Raw genomic sequence first — 22132 nt, forward strand, 5'->3', positions numbered from 1 at the left:
GGGAAAAAAAGAAAAAGAATCTTTTAATTGGAAATCACTTAGCCTGCTAGAGTCATCACAACGCATACATACTCACTAACTCAACCGCCTTGTCTCACTGCAATAGACTGAGACAAATAGCAAATTACAGCATGTCATTGGAAAAGTTTGCCTAAAATGCTGTTTGATGCTTTGAAAAGAATTCATAAAAATACATATGTTTACTATTCTCTATATGAGTCTTTTAGGGTATGGAGCTAACTACTGTATTCCTTAGCTCATTTTGAAAGAAGAGGTCCTTCAGGAGATCCTGAACAGAAAACAAATTGAAAACTCTAATTTTCAAGTGTCTAATCTTGCAGTTTAACTCTGTATTTTTAATAAAGAGTCTTTCTATGCAATGTCCTAAGGGATTTTTTTCTTAAAGAAAAAACCGCAACATTTTGGTGTACAAATGTAACAAACTCCCAAATCAGGTGCTATGCTTAGGATTTAAATTCCAATGTTTCTGCACAGCTGAAACTACAAGACTAACTATACCAACTGGAAGAAGGGATGGCAGGCTGTTACCCTAGAAGGCTGGCCCTTAGTATTTTGCTGAAGCTCAGGTCTCTGGCTTGTGTTAGAAAAGCAAATGAAGATTTTACTTCAAGACTATAACCTAAAAGAAAAATTGATGAGGCAACCTCTGTTTCACCTCCACTCTTCCACATGCAATGGCTCCAATTCCCTCACTCTGTAACATGACACACATTTAGTTATCCTTCTAAAGTGTTAACGAACTTTTCTTTGCAGTAAAAGAAAGAAAAAAATATGCTGCTCAACTGACTTGTTATTCTCATCAAGAAAACACAATTTCAGAAGTAGCTCCATCTAAATCAAAGTAGACACAGAACATGTAGAAAACTGTAAAAGGGCTCTGTATAAAGCAAATATCCAGTCTCTCGTACAAGCTGTTTTACAAGAGTAGCAAAAAAGAGAAAACAACAAAAAAAAAAAATCATGCGGATTCATTCTGCTAGAGCCCTGTGTAGAACTGAACATATTTCAATTTCTCACAGAGTAATCTGTGAGATCATAAGAATTGGATGACAGCCTCTCCAGGTAGAGTTGAAGGTAGGCTGGTATATTAATCAAATCTATGAGCCACAGAAACCAGAAGCTATGGTAGGCAAGTTCTTTGTGTCACATTGATGTATAGTGTTGACATCTCAGTTTTATTCAAGGCAACTCCAACATCTGGTGTTCCAAGAAACCCGTCCACTGCAGTCCTGCGCTTACATCTCAAAAATTAGTGAAAGGTGGGTTTCCCATGGCAATAATTTCATCATAAATGACTTCAGGGTTAGAAAATCTGCAAGGTTCATCCAAGAATTCCTTCAAGAAAATCCAGGAAAAACTAAGGGTAGAAATCATCTTATGTAATACTAACAGCTAAGTTTGAAGCATGCGAGTCTAGTCTTTATGACCAGTGGAGAGATATCTGGCACTTCCAGATGGTCATTCATTTCATTATAAATAAATCTTCTATCCTCCTTTAACACCCTCTGGAAATACCCATTTCTCTTCACTGACTCAGAATGAAGCTTGGCATCATTCTCCTAAATCTTAGAAAATGAATACTCGGGTAGCTCAAATTAGGCAAAATCCCCCTAGATATAAAAACATTAATAATCTCAGTTTAAATACAAAACATTACTACTTTTAAATCAGCTCTCACTTTTTCTAAATTATTAGAATCAGGAGCATAGTGTATAGTAAATTTTTGCCATCTTCCTACAGGACAAATTTCGTTTCATAATTTGCTAACAAAGCTTTTTGTCCATTAATAATAGAAACTCGGCTAATTTCAGAAAGCACAAGTTCCATATTTACAGCTGATATCTAAAGTCTGAAGAATACGTCCTACCAAATTATAACAATGTTGAGGCAGATCAAATTAATAAATGCTGCATAGATCATTCTTTCAGGATTTTTTTTTTAATATAAAAATTTTATGTAGCAATTAGCAATTTGACCTATTGTAAAACTATTGGGTTTTTTTTCTTTTCCATAGGGCATTAAGATTTTAATTTGCAATACTGTCCAGCAAATACCAAGTAACTCAATTGGAAATAACAGGGTGAATCACAGTGTCCCAAATCTCAAGGTCAGTAAGTGACCAAGGTAGAAGCTGTTTCTACCATACTGCTTGAACACTGGGTACAGCTGCCCACTCTATGACGTTTCAATTTACAGAGTACAATGAGCTCTGGAAGGAATATATGTCACAGGTGCAGAGGAATGATATGGCATCCTCATTAAAATATTTCAATCAAACCAGAACAGCAGCCCTGTAGTGTGTCTATCATCAACAAGTATATATAGCACTTGCTAGAGCTAGAGAGCTACAAAATCCCTCTCTGTGCACTGGGGTAAAAGGAAAAAAGTAGTAAGCAATCTGTGTTACAGCAGGCCAGAGCACCATGATAAAGCAACATTAGCAGCTATGGCAGTGCAAAGTCTGCAGCAGCAGAACACATAAGCATGCAACCAAGTTCAAACAACGAGCAATCAATTGGCTCAACATCATCACAGTGAAAGTAACATCAAGGTTAACAATTTTTTCTTAAATAACACAGAATAAATTAAGTCTCAATTCTAACCAAAAGAGAGAGACAGAGTTGACAGGAAGATAAAAATACTTCTCAGGTAATTAAGGATATGGAAAAGTTGTCATACACTGTATTACTATTGTAACAAAACAAAAAGGTCACCATAAAGAAGTCCGTAGCACTACAAGTACAGTGTAGGCAAAATATTAAATAAACTTACTTTGTTAGACAAAAGAGACCTTTAAATTAATTTCAGCTTTAGTCTCTGAATAACAACAGGATGACTCACACTTAAAAACACCAATCAACTAAAGAGCCATAGACAGTCCAACATTTGGAACAGGTACATTATAATGAAGGTTTGTAGAATTGCTTCACATGAAGAATGCTCTTCCTATTAGAAGACTCAATTTTTCATTTACTCCAATTTTAGCACGTGGGTTCAATTTTCCATGCTGAGTGTCTGAATTAGATTTCCCAAAGAATATTTTAATCTTCACATTTCAGAAACACTCGTTTCTGAAAATAAGTTTTATTATGCTTAAAAAATTACTACAGCCTCCTCTTTGAGAGTAACCATTTACAGCCCTACAAAAATCCACTCTCAAGCTGACTTCAATTGCATTTATTAATATTCAGATTCCCGCTCCCCATCCTTCTGTGCTCTAATCACACCTGTCTCAAATGTCTGGGTTCTACAAAAAAATCTTCTACTTTCTGACTTTACTGAGGCAAAAGATTCATAGAAAGATGTGTACTGCCTATTTCTACTGGGGGGGGAAGACTATCATACATGATAAAAAACTTAGTTATTAACATTTCTTTCCTATGACATGTATGTGGATATTTAAAGTTCTATACTCTACTGAATGTGCAATAATCCTGAATTTTCTATAGGCTCAAATTTAAAGCTTATGCAGTATGATACCTAGAACCATTCCTGTTGCCCCCAGGATAATTTTTAACAGTATTATAAGAAAAGAAAAAAAAAACCTTTGGACTTACTCGGAAGTAGTCACTGCAGGCTGCCAGGACTGCTTTATGTGCATGGAATTTCTGCTCTTCAGCAATAAGGGTGATATCGCAAAGTATGCCATCACTTCTTTGTTGGTTCAGGGCTGCCAGGACAGCATTGTTATGGGAGCTGGACTGACAAAGCCTCTGACCTGTCAGCATTTCCTGAACGCTGAGAGAGGAAAAGGGAAAGATTTTGTAAAAAAAAAAAAAAATGTAGGAAACAAGCAGATTCTGTTAGAAATACAGAACAACTTTTAAGACAAGACTGTTTGATAATTTTTGGAAAGAAAAAAAGTCATAAACCCTGTCAGGCAAAAACCTTTATACGGTATAGACATCACAAGAAAAGTTCAGTATTACAAAGTATTATGAAACCTGATTATATACTCAAATTTAAAAACCTTAACTGTTCTGATTTTCATTTGCTGCACTGGAAGTTAGCTGGACTCATAGGATTAATTCAGAATTATTTGAGAATTAAATGAGAAGAATAAAGGTCAATGGAGCAACAGAAAACTTTAAATGGCTCAAACTGATGCATTAGTGGAAAGGAGTACGTATGTATGTATGTAACTAGTCCTACTAAAAAGAATGAAGACTCATGGTCTCAGCCTGTTAAAGTCTGATACTGCATCACTGAATGTTTTCAGACCATTTCAGGTCATTCACATTTATGAAGTGTTGTGGGGTTCTTTTGTTTTGTATTGGGGGGGAGTATGTTTGCTTGTTATTAAAATGCTGAGGCCTTCCACCACCTCTGAATATCTCCTTGCATGAATACAAGATTCCCATGTCATCAGCCTAAGATTGTCTGATTGCAGCTCCCTTTTCCACAGCAGAAGGAAGAGACAATATAATTGCTGATGAAAACAGAAACAAAGCAAACAAATCTGCAAATCCTCTTTGGCACAAAACAATGCAGTTTATTTGACATCTGTGAGACTATACGAATTTATATTGCCTGAGAAGCTAGGTCTTTATAGAAGGTGAGTTTAGAGAGAGTCATTGCTGAGTAAATCAAAGTGAAGGTACAATTTTTTTTTTTTTATTAAGGGGTAAATAACCTATTGTTTTTTCACTACAATCATGTAATTCACTCCATACACATGCTATGCAGCAGCTGTATGGCTGTTGTATTTTCTTTTCCCATCAACACACGCTCTCTGTACTGCCTATCCCACTCCTGCACCTTGGGCGCCTGTAAAATAACGCAGACCTGCCTTGCAGACTGTTTGCTCTAATCTAACTTAATCTTTTAAAAAGACAAGAACTAAGACATTACTTCTAGAAGAAGGATGGCCAAAGTGGAGTTACACAGGAATAACCTGTACCTGAACTTCACCACCTCTCTAATAGTTTACGTTTCACACATGGACATACCCTACAAATATTTCAAAATGATTCATTAAAATTATTCTTATTCCTTCAGCTATCCTGTTTGCGGAACCCCTTCTAAGTGACAATTACTAAGAAATGTAACCTGTTAAAATACAAGTGAATTCTTTTTAATAATTATTTCCCTTCTATAATTTCTACAGCAAAGTGACTAAATGAAACCATGATGTATTATTTTTGGCAGGCAATGCTACAGGTTCAACCTGCTGTATTAAAAAAACCAAAAAACTAATAAAACTGTATTTTCTCTCCAGCCTTCATCAACAGCAATAAAGAATCTGAAATCAAAAGTTAACCATCAGTTCTGTTACTGACTCCTGGAGAACTGCAGGATACAATCTGCTCACCCTGGTTTCCCCCCCTTAAGGACCTGGAAGAACATTGGGGTTTCGGGGCAGGGGGGGCGGTCCTAAGGGAACTGAGAACATTAAAAAATTGGAAGATAACCTGTGCAAGTATAATAACCTACTTATACTTAGTGATGGTTTCTCTGTATTTCTGTTTTTATTAGCCTCCCTCCCAATGCTGTGAACCAAGCCCTCTGTTCCTCTTGCTTTTCTCACAATCATCCGGGGTGATTTTCCGTAAGAAAGGGACTATTTCACTCAACAGAAAACAGATCGGAGGGACAAGGCACAAAGGTAAATTCTGTGGGGAAAATTTTTATCTTTATATATACATAAAAATACATTTATATATATATATACACACACACACACATAAAATCAGGCATCTGTGGTTTTAAAATTGAGCTCTGTCATAATCCTTTTTTCAATTCAATGACCAAAGTGAAAAATCAATTGCCTATAACCCTTGTGATAACAACATGTGAAGAATGTATACACATGCAAGGCAATTTAAGTGGAATTTATGAATGAAAAAGAACTGATTCATTAAACATAACATGGCCACTTTGTAGTGATTATTGTCAGTTGATATACTCAACAGCTATAAAATGCAAGGAATCCCTGATTCTCTACTGCTGCAGAAGCATGGCAGGGAAAGGGGAACAGAACTGGAATGATACAATGCCCCAGTACTATCAGGCAGATCTCTTGAGCTCCCAGTGTTAACTACTCTGCAAACAGAAGAGCTACCAGTGTATCAGACTAGTGCAAGGTTCTGCAGAAAAGCAACTGGATTAATAAATTCTGCTGAGTGTTCTGCCTGAAAGTGCTCCCAGAAGCTAACTAAATATCAAATTCTCTGATGAAACAATGGGCAATACAAATATATGAGAAAGGCTAAACTGGCAAGTACATATAGATGACTAAGACTCTGTAAGAGGGAAGGAGACAGAATGGGAGATTCCGGAAGGCAGGAAGATGAGTTTGGAGAGAATGCTTTGAAGCCATTTCAAAGAACTGGAAGAGTAATACATGTCCTGAAGAGTGGAACACTACACGCACCAAAAATGATCACGAGCCATCAATTCAAATGCATGAATGTAAAATGCCAGTTGCTTCCACAATCAAAAATCCCAAGTATAGACAAAGACATAAACAAGAAAATATATGAAGAGACTGTGGGACCCAAATCAATTCCAGGCATGCCTCTCTTTGCTAGAGATAAGTGGCAACAAGAAAGCAATATTTTGCAGATTACAACATGGATATGTACTAAATAATATGAATTACTAGTGAACAAAAATATTAATTTTACTTTTCTACTATCTGTTGACTGATGCTTTGGTAAACAACATCCTAAAAGTGAATGACTTCATACAGGCTAACAAGTACTATATACCTTAGGCACCTTTCAGAGGGCATCCTTCAGTTCTGCTCTTCTGAATATCAAAGCTTAGAGTCCTGTAGAGAAAGCAGCATGCATTGCAGCTATAAAGAAAGAAAGGAGAGGAACATTAAAATTCAAAGCATACACAGCCTCAGCCTTGAAGATCAATACTTTCAGGATGTGTAATTCAAAAGCAACTTTCTTCAATTCTTCTATTGCAGAAAGACATACCATATAGATTAAGTGAATGTGAAATTTTATTGGCTAGATTTAGTATAGCCTGAAAGTGGCCTTTCCTCCAGTCTTTTCTAGAAATGCGCACCCAACCATCTAAACTTCCTGTATCTACTGCCCTTGAGGTGTGTCTCCTTTCTGCAAACTCAGGAACACATATTAATTCAACATGGTGGAAGTGTGGTGAGGGAAATATCTTCCCAAAAATCCCTCCATTTGAAGAGTAGGCCAGAAGCATCTATTGGTGTTTGCTTACTTCCCTGAATATCATACAGCTATAAAAATCTTGCACCTCTCAGTGTAATCTCACAGGCCTATCTAGGATATAAGAGGTTTGCCATACACCTACACTCATGCTTTGACAATATTAATTTTTCATGAGGACACAATTTGGTGTAGGAGAGAGGAGAGGTTTACTGTATACTCCAAAAGGCAGCTCCTGCTTTCCCCAGAGCAACATTCTTGATTGACTAATCAGTGCTATGACCAAGTACCACTCTCAACCTGAATATAAACAAACCTTCTGGTAAATACAAACAGTATGATCAGATTTAAAAATACCTATAGAGTTTATAAAAGATAAAATATTAAAGTGACCATATAAATTAACCTATGCTGCTTAATAACTACTGAAAGTTGCTTTTGTAACAAAAAGGATAAAGGATGTTTTAACAAATAATTATTCCCCAAAGTTGTCAAACCATCACAGAAGTCACACTGATCTCTCAGTACCTAAATAACATGACAGAACTTTTCCATCTCTGCTGGCTGCCAGTGTGCCACTGTAAAAGCGGTCCTCTTTAATACAAGGGAAGTTTTCCGCTTTCCAATTAAAACAATGCCCTATTCCAGGTGCTATTCAGAGGGTTCTACTGACATCAATACTGAAATACCACAAACACCCTTTTGTAGTGTTACTAATTAAACAAACAAAAGTACAAATAGTCCAGTTTTTTGCTTATATTAATTTGTTCTTAAATTTTGCCCCTTAATCTTACACTGACTGGTAGTTTTACTCTGAAAGCCACTACACTTATTTCGGGGAGACTCTGCAATGGATATGTGAAGGCGGAATTAAGCCTTTAGTCATTCCCCAGATAACAAACAAGCAACCTGCGAGAAAGGACCATTAATCCTTTTCCTATTCTCCCGAATTACAATTCTTCATTCTACAGACAAAACTACAGTTCCTACTTGCCAGAGAGGCACAGTGACATCTACCTTTCTGCAAGTGCTGTCACCTGCACCACAGCAGTGGAAGGACCAAGACAAACCATGCAAAAGTTTTGAATTTTGGAAGCTGATAACTTTGTTTAGCTGGATTTTCTTGAAGACAATACAGGGAACACTCTTGAGAATTCCTTGTAGATCTCGGGTCCTTACTCCAAATCACAGAAGGAGTAATAGCCGCTCAGTTCAGATAAAATTATGTGTTCTACTAGGTGAAATGTAGTCTTCCTCCATCTCATTCTCAAAAACAGCAACTTCTAAAACTTCAGCCTGGGACAGGCACCTGGCATAGAAAACTACATCCTGAACAGCTGAAGTGTCCAACAAAATAAGTTATTGAAAACAGGGTTTTATGGCAAATCGTTAACTAGTGTAACAGCCAGCACAGCTGACAGATGACATTTCAACTTCATATATCAGGTATAAAAGAAAAAAATATATTTTAATAGAATAGTCAAAACAAAGGTACACTACTTTGGCTGCTTATTTAAATGATATGCGGATTGTTTAATGTAACTCAGTGACAACGAAGTATTACAATTCAGCAAATTTTGAAGAATGGAAATGTTCTCATATTTTTCTGCCTTTTCCCAAAGGGCTATAATGCTGAGCAAAGGTGTGAGGTCATTGAGAACTTACGCCAATAATTCAGGTGGATGCTCAGCAAACTGTTATGCAGTGCTTCCCAATGATGGTTTTGGAACACTTCACTCTCACCATCAACCCAGTTTCTAGTTATATTAAGACAATTTGCTTTATCCTTCAAGAGACAGAAAAACACAGCATATTAAGTTAGTGGCTCAGGTGCTGGCAACTGATGAAGCACAAACATTTCCTGATCAGTGTACCTGCTATTGTATACACCCATAGGTGACCTATGCAACATTTCAGTGGTCGCAACAGGCTTCCAAGTTCAAACTTTGCATTCATCAGTACCAAAAGGAGAGACTCAACAGTTAACTTGACTGGTATACACAGAAGTTTTAACTAGGTCCTTAAATGGCCTAAGCCCTACACCAGAACTGCTAATACAGAACTAATATCCATAACTACTACACCACTACAATATCCATATAAATGCCAGCATTACCGCTACTGGGACAAAGAATTCTAGAGCAAAAATTCCTTACTCCACCACAGTTGTGAATATGGACATCCAAATCAAAGGTTTGAACTCTGCTGTTTGGAGAGACAGTGGCCAGAAGCAACTCACCTCAGATATGCAGAATTCCTTGTATCACAAACCAATGCATTACAAACAGAAAACAGGAATATGACCTTAAGGAGGTACCTGAGCATTCAGCTAAAACAAATGCAAACTTTTACAAGAATCAAGTCTATGCAGATATAGTTATCAGACATTCTGATGAAATATAATACATAGCATATAAAATAATATATATTAAAATATATCTATAAGAAACACCTGCATAAGAATAAAGAACATAGCTTATTGGTTTTCTAGCCACTGTCCAAGTCTAAAGCAATCCACCTTGATGTCACATCTGAACAAAGTTACTTTTTTCAGTCTCAGGGGATCAGAACTTAACACCTTCTGAAGAATTAAGGTAAAAAAGCCATTCTTCTTTTAGAAACTCAAGTTTCAGAAAAGGAAAAATCAGATGCCTTCAAACAGCTTGATAGTATTTTCAAGGGGGCTTTCATCAAGGTTTGAAAAAGATGCCTAGGATACACTGCCTTGTTTTTTCCACATTGTTGGACTTCCTTTCATGCCACTCTGCAATCAGATCCAGAGGCACCTCAAAATATAGGCCTAACTGGGCCCTTGAGTGCGCACAGGCTACTAAGGACTTTTTCTCTCTTTCTGTCCCTCATGATCCAGACACAACACTACCAGAAATACAGCTCAATAAACTGTTAAGCTTCTCGATCAAATCATTCCGAATTTCAGCAGGCCACCCTCCTTCCTACTCATCACGGCTCTGTAAGAACAAGCATCCTTGTAATTATAAACTCCCCTGAAAACAGTAGACCCCAATTCACATTTTTATAAACATGACTAGGAAACTTTCTTCCTTGCCTTCTCCAACCTGCAATTTTTTAAGTCAAAGTCAAGAAATGTCCAACAGTCCTGATATTGCTGGCTACAGCTAAGAAATCCTACACCAGCCAGAGACTGGTAGGGAAGAAACTCAACCTTTCTCTGACCTTTTCTCTCTGGCCCACAAAAAAACCCAAGCAGTAGTAAAAGCAAACAGAAGAAGGGCCAAGACCTGGAGGGAAAAGTGTTCCTTCTAAAATAACTAAGGCATATGCTTCAAAGACTTAACAAAACATCTAAACAGTCCCATACTGAGTTCAATGTTTTGCCCAAACAAATCAATCTTTCCTCAATTTTGCCATATGTCCTTTCTCCTCCCAAGTACCAGTGCAGCATGCTTCACTTTTTATTTTTAAAGACACACATCACATATATATATACATCGCATATACAAGAATACTATATACAGTGTGTAAATCATTTAATCAATACTGCACTGATTTTGTTTAGCAATACAGAATTAATACTGCACACAATTGTAAAAAATTGGAAATTCTGATATATTTATTTATTCTTGTAACAAAAAAAAAAAAAAAGAAAGAGGCACTTCCACCTGTTGCATGGATGTGCTGTCCCAGGACAGTTCCAAAATTCTTTGTACCAAGAGGTTTTTTTCTGTTTTAGATAGCTGGATCCATCTTCTTTATGTAAACTGTCATTGGTACATAAGGAAACTCTTTGCATTAGAATGTTGAAGACATACTGTTGTCTTTCTATTTAACTACTTTAAGTAATTAAATTGGTTTAGATTAGTTTATAAGTTTAAGGATAAGACTTTTGGTTTAAATGGAAAACTTCAATTCCACCTAAATCCTTCTATTCTAGTGAAACACTCCATTATGCTGGAGATTAACAGGAAAAATAGGCCAAACAGAAAACACTCACTAGATCTTAGGTTTGAGATACATGCTAAATTTGCCATAAAACATTTTTTTTATATTATTTGAGATATTCACTTATAAGTTTACGACGAAGATCACTAACCACTGATCCTATTATATTTTACAGCTAACTTTTATTTTCTTATTGCTTCATTAGTTTGTTAACATTCTAGAAAACTGCAAAAATTAAAAATATGCAAACAAAAAACATAGCTATGATCCAGTTAGTGCTGAAAGAATATAACAATAATTTGGTGGGGAATGGAGGAAGACCAGTAGTTTTCCATGAAAATACAGTATATCTAGGGAATTCAAAGATAAGCAATTCAAAGAAATCACACTGCCCATGCAAATGATTATGTCCAACTAATACATCAGAACAGTGTTTGTTCCTGCGGCAGCCTCACAATATGTCAGTCTTTTTATGCATTTTTTGTCTTAAGTCTTATGATGCAGCAGAGTAAAAAGTAGGTTTACTTACTCTCTCAGGAAATCTTGGAGCAGTGTGCTACTCTGCCGCATCCGTCACATATTACCAGGCTATGCTTCTTCTCTAATCTAAATTAGCAATGTAGTTCAGGAATTTTTTGTTCAAAGGTTATTAAAAAATTGTATTTAAGCAAGCAGTATTTCTTCCTTTAATTTAGTTGATTAAAATATTGTTTTGGAAATACTAGACAAAGCAGTTTATTTCCAAAAAGTATTTACTGGCAGAATACATGTGCCCTCTTCCAGAAAAAGCGCTCATTCATTTAAGTTAGTTTAATCTTGAAGAACCAATACCACATTCAAGGTTTACACAGAATGCATCTGAGGCATTGATAGAATTTGTTACACCTTTTCTCATAATTTGGGGAGGTTTTTTCTTGTATTATTTAGAAATGAATTGCAGGAAAGAATTTCTGATTAATTCTTGAAACTACATGCCAACAAAATATGGATTAGATTAAGGAGGGGTGGAAAATAAAAAAAAAAAACAAACCACCTCACATTTAGTCTAGTTCACCACTGAAAATAACTTGAATGCCACAAAATTCACTATTTTTCCCCCCAAGTATTCCAGCTCACATAACCAATTTTACAAAGGAACTTAAGCCATAGTCTAGATCATCACAGAACTAATTCTGTACATAAAAAGGCTCTGTATTTTAGATTTGGTGGCCAAGAAACATTTTTTTCCTCTCTAATCATGCTTACTTTGTCTTGCAAACTAGTAAAACTAGATACTCATAATGGAAACTACAGTCTATTAATGATGCCTGAAAACATGCAGCTTTTTTGCATAATTCAAGCTTATATAAGATAAATATCACTTTGGAAGTTTCATCAATAATTTTTACATTAGCTTTATATAAATAAGAATTGAGTTACAATCAACTTCAGTGTGAAGTCATGTATGGAACGTGATGACATAAGCGTTATTTTTGTTAGTAAGTCAGAAATGAAGTGATTTGAAAATCCTGATTTTAAATGTGTTCTTACTACAAAAATAAAATAGTGTTTCACAAGAAATGAGTTCTTTCTTCTTTACTAAGGCAATGACATCTTAGACAGCTGTTACTAAATTATCCCCCTCCCCACAAGATGCTCATTCCCATCCCCTGAGCTCCAACTTAAGTTTATGGGAAAGCAAGGAGTCTGTTGCCTATCTAGAAGTCAGAAAACTCCACTTCAATGGAGCTGTACAGATTACTTAATCATTGGCCATTGGCTTTACCAGTTTACAGAGCAGGATCCTCTTCCACCTGGGCCGGGCTGCCCTTTCCATCCATCTGCTGCCCTCCCAGGTCCCCCCACAGTTCTAGGTAACACACTGTGCTGCTGGGGGAGAAGCAAGACTGCCCTTTGCAGAAATTTGGCAAGACTGGCAAATTGTAATTTGAGAAGAATCAAAGTGAAACACAGGCAGCTACCACTTCACAGTGTTCAGATTAATAGAATATTCAAGAGATACTGAAAGATGCTTTTGTAGACAGAAAAGATCCTTACAGCCAGTATCAGAACTCCTTTAAAAGACAGGTCAGAAAATTACACAGCAACTGATGCCTTTCCCCATCCCCCAAGAGTATAACTGTGTCCTGGTTTCAGCTGGGATAGAGTTAACTGTCTTCCTAGTAGCTGGTACAGTGCTATGTTTTGAGTTCAGTATGTGAAGAAAGGCTGCAACTCAAAATCTGAGCCAAATATCTTTCAAAACTCTCACTGAGATCCACACAGCTATCATACACAAATCTTCACTGCAATCAGATGCAACATCCCTGCTCTTCTGATGATCCACATTTAGAGTGAGGTAGGAGAGCAGGCTTCCAAGAACCCTTGGGGATGTCTTCAAGCGGAATGAAGCAGCTACTGCTTCACTCCCCACAACAGCCTCTGCTGCCTCAGACCCACTCACAGAGCGACAGAAAGACTGGCTTGCCTTTCTGGGAAGACCTAGGTTTTTCATCTCCTAATAAAGGATGCAGTGAGAAAGTCTGGGAACTGTGGAGTCCTTTACACTAGCACCACTTAAGACAGCTTTCACCCAGTTAATCACAAATAAGGTTGCTGATCCTCTATTTACCACTAACTTCACAGAACAGCACTGTATTAGTTAAGTATTACTCTGCCTATAAACTCTAGTGTGTGAAAAGCCCTCTAATTTCTCCTCCTTTAGTTTTTTACTTTAAATTTGGAAAGCCACTCATTTATCTGTTTCCACATTATCTAAAACAATACTGCCTAAGAAAAAAAATCTATTTTAAATAATCAATTTTAACACTCATTCAAGCCAGCTAGCCAAACCCTGAGGGTTTAAGTAAAACATTTAATCTCATTTCACAAATGTAGCTTTTAGTTACCTTCCTACACTGAGGTTGCTTCACTTGTCAGTAACCATTAAAACCTGTTGATTTGTAAAACTTCCCACTAAATGGGATTTTTTTATTGTTTCTGTGAGTACAGATAAGGTATCCTTCCAGTTAGCAATATTTCATTTATTTATTAATATCCTTAATTCTGACTCTTAAGTTATGTTGGAAAATGGTGAATCAACATTACTGTCATTAAATTTGCAGTGTGCCAAACTATATTAGATAGAAACCTTATGAAGATTCACATACACAAAAATTTGTCACCCAGACTAGAAATACTCAATATATAAAGAATTCAAAAGAGATTTTGCATTTTCAAGTAGTTATCTTCAGTTAGTTATCTTCCTTCCCTCAAGTCACTCCTTTTCAAAATGTGTATTTTAAGTATCAAAAAACAGTTTCACTTAAACCCACACTATTTCACTTTAAGTTAGAAGAAATAATAACATATACCAGGTGCAAAAATGAAACAAAGGGATGGATCATAAGCATCACATTATTCTTTCCTGTAGAAAAGTAAACTTTTGAACCAACTAGATATATCATGAAGATAAAGCATTGGAACTCTGTGAAATGTTGTTTTCCCTTTGACAACTTCAAATATCTGGTTTAAATTTGGTCTTTATTTAAAAAGAAGATGCAACATTTAAAAACTATCAGAAGTACAATAAATCCACTTCCTTCCAGAATGACTTCATAGCACATCCTGAAGGAGGCTGTCACAGACGCAGAGTAAGACCATTAAGATTTACCCATGGCAATTTTCTGTCCTAGTTTAGATCCTTATTCGTAGGAGCTTCTGGTTTTGTCTTTAAAGTACTTCGGTTTTAGTAAGTCAGAATAAACCATCCTTTCAAGCTGTACTTCACCTTCTTTCAGAGTAAGAGTCTCTTCAGAAACAAGAGTATATGAGCTTACTACTCACAGAAGATAAAGGACAGCATTACCTTCTACTTTTTATCAGAGCTCTGCCAAATTGATTTATCAAAAGGCAAACACTTGGAAACAGCTAAAAAAAAAGTTTGATTGCAAACTTGCTCTTCTGAGTATATTAACACACTTCTCCCACTTTCCTGGGAGACACTACTTTATCCCTTTTTTGTCAAGATCTTTGAGAACAGAAATATTTTTCTCATTCCACACAAAAATGTTCAAGAATGCCACAACTGTGAGGAAAATTCTGCCACTGCCCAGTGTTGTCAGTGAAACCGTAACTCAGCTCAACTACAAGTTTCTCATCTAATTTAGTGCCTCAATAGAGTGACTTTCAAGAGAAAGCATTCATAGGGGAAAAAAAAAAAATCTTAGAATAAATGAAAACTACAATACCAAGGGAGTAAAAAATTTAAAACCTGGATTTGTTTGGAAAACCAGGATTCAGTCAAAACAATGCAAGAAAACATTCAGCAAAATCAGTAATAAAGTAAAAACACAGTAAGAAAAATCAACCTGTTACACTCTTCTGATTAGTTGCAAACTATTTTCTTGTGAGACTGGAAAGGTCATTGCTATCTTCAGGCCATCAGCTCTAGTCAGTTAGAATAATGAAGTTTATTTTCTATCACTACCAAATTACCATCTGACTTGATAAATCATTAAGATCTTAAACCACAGAAATATAAAATGAAACCACAGGATGTATGAACAGAACCACATCTTTATGTCTTCATATCCTCTTTGTGGCTTTATACCTTCTGTGTATCTGAATATATCAGTATTCAGAAGATTTTTTTCTAAAGAGGCATTCAGATAAAAAAGTGCCAAGTTTATGGTCATCTGTGTAACTTAAGGCATATTTTACCTACACTACCACTTAAGCAAGAGGTTGTTGCTTTCTACTGGTAAAACCACATGCAAACATAGAACTCAACACAGTAACATTCTACCCATGAAAGGAAAAAGTCTGCAGTTTTACTGAAAACCACGCATTTGGAGTTTGATGACTTTCAAGAACACATTTGTTTCCAGAATGTGTGTATATTGTTTAATGTTTTTCATTTGAAAAAAGATCAGTTTTATACAACAACATACCATTGTGTAATATCAGCTTAGCTTTTCAGAGCCACTCACTGTTGCTATCATTTAAGCTACAGTAATAATTACTCACCTGGCAAAAGGAGAAGGGCATTCCTTACAGCTGACCCATGTGTGGTTGTTAAAGAATGGCTGGGAGAAAAATATTACAACTTGATCCTGATCTAGTTGAAGATGTCCCTGCTCATTGCAGGGGATTGAACTAGATGGCCTTTAAAGGTCTCTTCCAACCCAAACTATTCCATGATTCTATGAACTTATTTTCTCATCTTTCTGAAACTTGGGCAATAAATATGCAAAGCACTCTCCAAGTGAAGTATCTAAACCATACATTGAGGCCACAGTCATTATAAAGGGAAAGCTCTCTGGCATTTTAGTTTTAAGGCATACTGCTGCTGGCATGAACCTAAATCTTCAGTTACTTTGCCAAAGTATGCTTTCAAGATTTTTCCTGTAGAGCTCAAGAAAGGAAAAGAAAAGGCATGGTGACTTAAGTAGTTTACAACTGAACTTTCATTTGGAATTTCTTTTGCATTTCATTGGATAAAAAACAGTAACAAAAAAAACCCCTGTTCTTTAAACTTAAGCATTTTTCTTCTGGGAAATCTGACATGTTTGTTGCAAAAAGTGAAAGGCTTCTCTAAATGAGGTCAGAATGCTTTATAGTGGAGAGCAACAGAAATTTAACTAGAGAGATCATAATTATTTCTCCTGATAACTCTAGAAACAAACACTGAAATGGACGCACACGAGTAAGGCGTGCTCTAAAATGCTGTCAACTTCATCAGGGCCTCACTCAGATAAGCCTTGGATTTTTAACTGTCACAGCCATCAAGGTGCTTTTATTGAACACAACAATAATTCTTTTCTAGAGTAGTAAGAGTCAAAAATACATGGGTATGTTTTTGAAACCACTTCAAATCTGCACATGGAGTATTTACACCAGACAGGAGTACACAATACTGTAGATAGTCTACAATCTTGGCAATTAATCTCCATGAACTTACAGATTTTATACCTATGACTGAAACAAATGATCACATTTTCTGCTTAAAACCTCATAAAAATACTAAGAAAAGCATAAATGATTGCTGGATAGTGGACAGCCTTGCATAACTGAGGTGACCAGTTACGCGTCTACAAACTACACCATCATGAGATTTATTAACTAATGGCATTTCCAGTGAATGACTATTTACATCTTTCAATGAAAGCATAGAGAGTTTATACATTTCTATGGGACCTACAATAGGCCTTCAACTTTCTCCACAAAATACCATTCATTAAGTTTAAAAGAAAAGCGGTGTGAGTACCGGTAGCTAACATGCACCTTCTAAGGATGACCTTCAGTAGCCACAGGGTGGCAGAACTATACTTCAAGATAATCGATACCTCCAGGACAGTGACCAGACTCTTTCACGGAGTCTTTTTACCCCTCACAGCATAATTATAATAGCACCAAATACTTGCTGTGCGTTCAGTGGGTGCTTTCAACACCAGGAATCAGGGGGAAAAAAAAAAAAAAAAAAGAAAAAAAAAAGGAAAGAAAAGAAAAAAAGCCTGTACATAATAACAGTACGACCAGCTGGCAGTTCTCCAAACATCAGAGCATTGCAACAGGTTACTGACCTCCATGCTTCTATTTTGACAATTTATTCAAGTCATACAGTAACTGATCACTAAAATCACTATCAATTTTACCTCATACCATTAAATTAGCATGAAATTTTTCATATACATTAACAGGCCAAAGGAAACCCTAGACACTTCTTCATTGGAAGTGCAGATAATTTCACCCACATCCATCCTCAGAAAGCAGGGAAAGTTTCATCAATATTAGCAAGCTTAACAGTGACAGTGCTGGTTCCATTGCCTATAAAGCCAACTAGCCGACATTTGGTCTCATGTGGCCTCCAAAATAATGTGGCCACATCCAAACAACTAATTGGGAAAAGTCACTAACTAACTCCCAAGCCATGCCTGGAAATGTTTTGGAAGAGCACTAGATGGCTCAAGTCAAGACCTTGCCAGAGATTGTTGTAATGGTCTACTGATAAGAATGTTTGAGTTTCAAGCTCTGCACTGGAATGGGCTGTGCAATGTTACTGGCACAAGCAAGGCTTTTGAATCCCCACAGCAAACACAAGTGTTGTGCAAGAACATTCAAAGTTCTAGCAAACTCCTAACATAGGAACCATCTTCGAACCACCTTAGGCAGTTTTATAAATGTGTTTTTCTCTATTTATTATGTTTTGTCTTTCATAATTACATGGAAATGGCAGGGAGGAGGTGGAAGAGATGTGAACCAGTTATGAATATAAAAAAACAATAAAAATTTCAAATATGTATTTGAAGATTCTTTGTTAACATATAAACTAATTTAAAACATGCTTTGTACAAAGTTAAAATTTCCAGTCAAGTCAAGGACAGAACTGGGCATTTAGAACCCCCCTTTATTACAGAGATTCTGGGTTCTCGACTCTTTTTTTGGACAGAAAAAATAATCTACCATTTAAACACTAAAGTACTGAATTCTGCTCTGAAGAAACAGGAGTTGCCTTCTAGCCTGTTGTGACATAACTGGCTTACCAACTATTCCTCCACTCTTCAATGTAAGAAAACAAAGATATTTGCAAACACCTTTCTGTGAAGAGAAGAGGGCATCAAAAGATTTCTGGCAGCTTTAAGCAAATTGGGCAGGGAGTCATTCATCTTGATGATGGAACAGATATTGATGATGCCAAGAGGAAGATGAAGAGTGAGAAAGAAGATGGAAGAGGAAACAAAAGACAATAAGGAGCAAGCTGGTGATGAAGACAAGGTGAGACAGCTGCAGTTGTTTCTTGGTTTTCCTCTTTTGCAAAGGGGGAGGGGAAACAGTGGAATAGTGCAAATACTAAAATCAGATGCATATCTGGGCAAAATAGAGGAGAAAGGATGGATTTTTTTCTACAGCACGATCACAGGAAGAGAATCCAGAGGTCAGCTGGGAATAATTCTAATTGCTAGGCAAGAAGGCTGAATGCTCAGTTCAGGAGTGAAGACTGGGAAGGCACAGAGAAGAAAGACAAAGCCAAGGGCAGGGAAGAGCCTAGTTTAAAACCTGCATGTGACACAAAAACATCAGGTCTGGAAGAAAGTAACCAAAAGAATCAATGTCTGTTGAAGCCCATTCCATCTAGATTTTAGAAAAGAAATCAAGATCACCAAATTTCACATCTTTTGTGTGGAGAAATATCTGCAGAACGCTTGCCTTCACTTTCTGCTGACTGTGCTGGATTATAATGAATAATGCCTGACAGTTTACTTGGGCAGCAGAGCTCAGTGCTAATGGTTCCAATTATGCTGCTTTTCCATGTAGTCAGTACAGCTCTTCCAGATTTTTTTCTTTAGTTTACCTTTTAAAAAGTGTTAAAAGGTTACATGCCCATGAAGCTAAGAATGCTAGAAACAGCAAAAAGCTAAGTGCTCCAACGCCCAAATTGAAGTTGCCTATGAACATCATACTACAAGAAAAGGCATAGGTATTTCTAATTCCAACACTTCCTAACACATGAAAAAAAAAAAAAAGGCAAAGTGAAAGTCTTCTTATATGACTTACGTTTGTGTTAAATAAAGTCAATTAGGGGTAACAACAATAGGAGACATACACACTCCCCTAGGGCCCTTTTTCCACACTTAGATGATCTCAGAACTTCTGTAAGCCTGGTTAATGCCATTCCAGCATAAACTCTTGTATTGCAGTGATGCCTGTATTACTGTTGAGCTGTAAGCTGCTTTAAGTATAAAAGGAATTTTCATGTGTAGTTTTTCATACTATTCACTTCTAACTGACTTACAAGTTTAAGTAGAAGTGACAGGACCTGAAGTTAGCTAGAGCTCTGAAGTAGATCCATCTAATCTAGACCTTTTCCTTACAACGAAGTCAGAGTGACTAAAACAATTCCATACTGAAAACCAGATTTGATTAAAACATTAAAGATTTCTAGTTTGAAAGAGAAAATCCAAACTAATTAGATGACCAGCATAAATAAGACTGACAGACAAATGTATTTCTGGCCATTGTTTGTGGGTGAGAAGTAGGGGGAGAAAATGGAGAGGGCTGCCCATCTCCAAGTTTTGTTACACACCGCAATCATGAAAGCCACAAGCAGTAGTCTGCACGGTCATCTCTGCTTTTTGGGAATACCCTCTTTTAGTCACATAGAGCCTAACAGGCATCTGCTCCCTGCTCCTCTCAGTGGTGTCCTACAGTCTTGTCCCTTGCACTGAAAGTTCACAGCTCCTTGCTGCACTTCTCTTGTCCTGCCAGACCCATCTTCCAGGTGGAAGTTCTCCTTCCAGCACGATCACCTGCCCTAAGGATGGGATGATCACTTCTGCCACCTTCCATCTGCCCCACACACGATCATAGAATGGTTTGGGTTGGAAGGCACCTTAAAGATCATCCGGTTCCAACCCCCTGCCATGGGCAGGGACACCTTCCACTAGATCAGGTTGCTCAAAGCCCCATCCAACCCTGGCCTTGAACACTGCCAGGGAGGGGGCACCCACAACTTCTCTGGGCAACCTGTTCCAGTGTCTCACCACCCTCACAGGGAAGAACTTCTTCCTTACAGCTAATCTAAATCAACCCTCTTTCAGTTTAAAGCCATTACCCCTTGTCCTACCACTACATGCCCTTGTAAAAAGTCCCTCTCTGGCTTTCCTGTAGGCCCCCTTTAGGTACTGGAAGGCTGCAGTAAGGTCTCCCCCAATCCTTCTCTTCTCCAGGCTGAACAACCCCAACTCTCTCAGCCTGTCTTCAAAGGAGAGGTGCTCCAGCCCTCTGATCATCTCCATGGCCCTCCTCTGGACTCACTCCATGTTCTTCTTATGTTGGAGGCCCCAAAGCTGAACGCAGTACTACAGGTAGGGTCTCACAACAGCGGAGTAGAGGGAGAGAATCACCTCCCTCAACCTGCTGGTCACACTTCTTTCAATGCGACCCTAATCACATACCGTCTCTTCTGTGATGGAAAGTTACTTCATTACGCTCCAACAGTAAGCGGCAGAAAGTTTTCCTCCAAAAGTTTCTCTCCTCCACCTTGTAGTAGACTACCCCAGTTATTACTACTTACTAGTAGTACTACATTTTTGAAAGATGATCTATTTCAGAAAGACATAATCTGACAGGACATACAGGACAGACTGACACCTGACTTTGTTTCTTTCTAGCAGAAAGGGACAGCTGTGAGATTTTGTAGAGGACTCTTCCAGTATGAGCTATACATACATGAACATATTGAGACTGTCACAGTTAAACATGCAGCAGTAACTGTAAAGATGCTCCTGTATGTTGTAATTCTATGCTTATCTTTAAGAAGAAACCTGTAAAGTCTAATCAGAGGGAAGACAGACTGAAGAGGTATATATAAAGTCATCTTCAATACTGCTTGCTGCATAGCAGCTACTGTCTCACAAAATTGTGATCTGGGGCATGTAAAATCTGAACTTTAGACCTTACACCAGCATATCTGCAGCAGTAACTTCTCTCCACCCCCTTTCTTCAGGACTCTCAGCATACCTGTACTGTATTCTTTTTATTCCAAGCTTTCATTAAACCATCAAAAAGTTTCATTCAGAGGCACTGTAACCACCATGGTTACAGATTAACAAAGCATTAAGCCTAAGTCATTCTGGAAAGACACTGGTTTCCCTAGCTACAATCCTTCACTTGCTATCCCTATGACGGATAGTTTCTTCCAGCACTTCACCCTGCTTTATGCTGCCTTCTGCAGACCAAAAAAGCACCTATTGTTTAGAAAAAAATAGAATTTCCATCATGTACACTATTTTGTTACTGCAGACCACTTTATTTCTTACATTCATTGCCTGTAGATGTTTACACAGTCACTGCTGCCTCTATAACCTTAACTAGCTAAGGTAGAAAAGAACACAGATAAGCCTGATCTGGGATGGGGAAAGTAGCGTGGAAGAAGTCAGCAGGATTTTTTGCACCCCACAGCCAAAAATCTGTAGCTTTGCTATATACACAGGGCTGTACAAAGTTGTAACTGGACAAAGGAAACAAAACCAATTTAACCAAGACAGAAAACTCTTACCATATCAACAGAAGGA

At 37.3% G+C, this 22132-nt stretch overlaps 1 protein-coding gene across 6 annotated transcripts in view; it reads right to left on the reverse strand.

Moving 5' to 3' along the window:
* KLHL32 (kelch like family member 32) overlaps positions 1-22132 on the reverse strand; it is a 131925-nt gene that overhangs the window by 92916 nt on the left and 16877 nt on the right. For 5 of the 6 annotated variants that reach the window (XR_008234304.1, XR_008234303.1, XM_052781469.1 and 2 more), the window contains exons 2-3: positions 6732-6820; positions 3579-3759 (exon numbers count right to left, since the gene is read on the reverse strand). Coding sequence is in view for 4 of the 6 variants with exons in the window: in XM_052781469.1 (XP_052637429.1) it covers positions 3579-3759; positions 6732-6754 (204 nt within the window). In the remaining 2 variants the exon portion in view is untranslated. Of the gene's footprint in view, positions 1-3578; positions 3760-6731; positions 6821-8822; positions 8924-22132 lie in introns of those variants that run through there. The other variant, XM_052781467.1, reaches the window with a different exon arrangement.

Source organism: Harpia harpyja, chromosome 3 (genome assembly GCF_026419915.1).
Source record: "Harpia harpyja isolate bHarHar1 chromosome 3, bHarHar1 primary haplotype, whole genome shotgun sequence".
Taxonomy (NCBI): Eukaryota; Metazoa; Chordata; class Aves; order Accipitriformes; family Accipitridae; genus Harpia; species Harpia harpyja.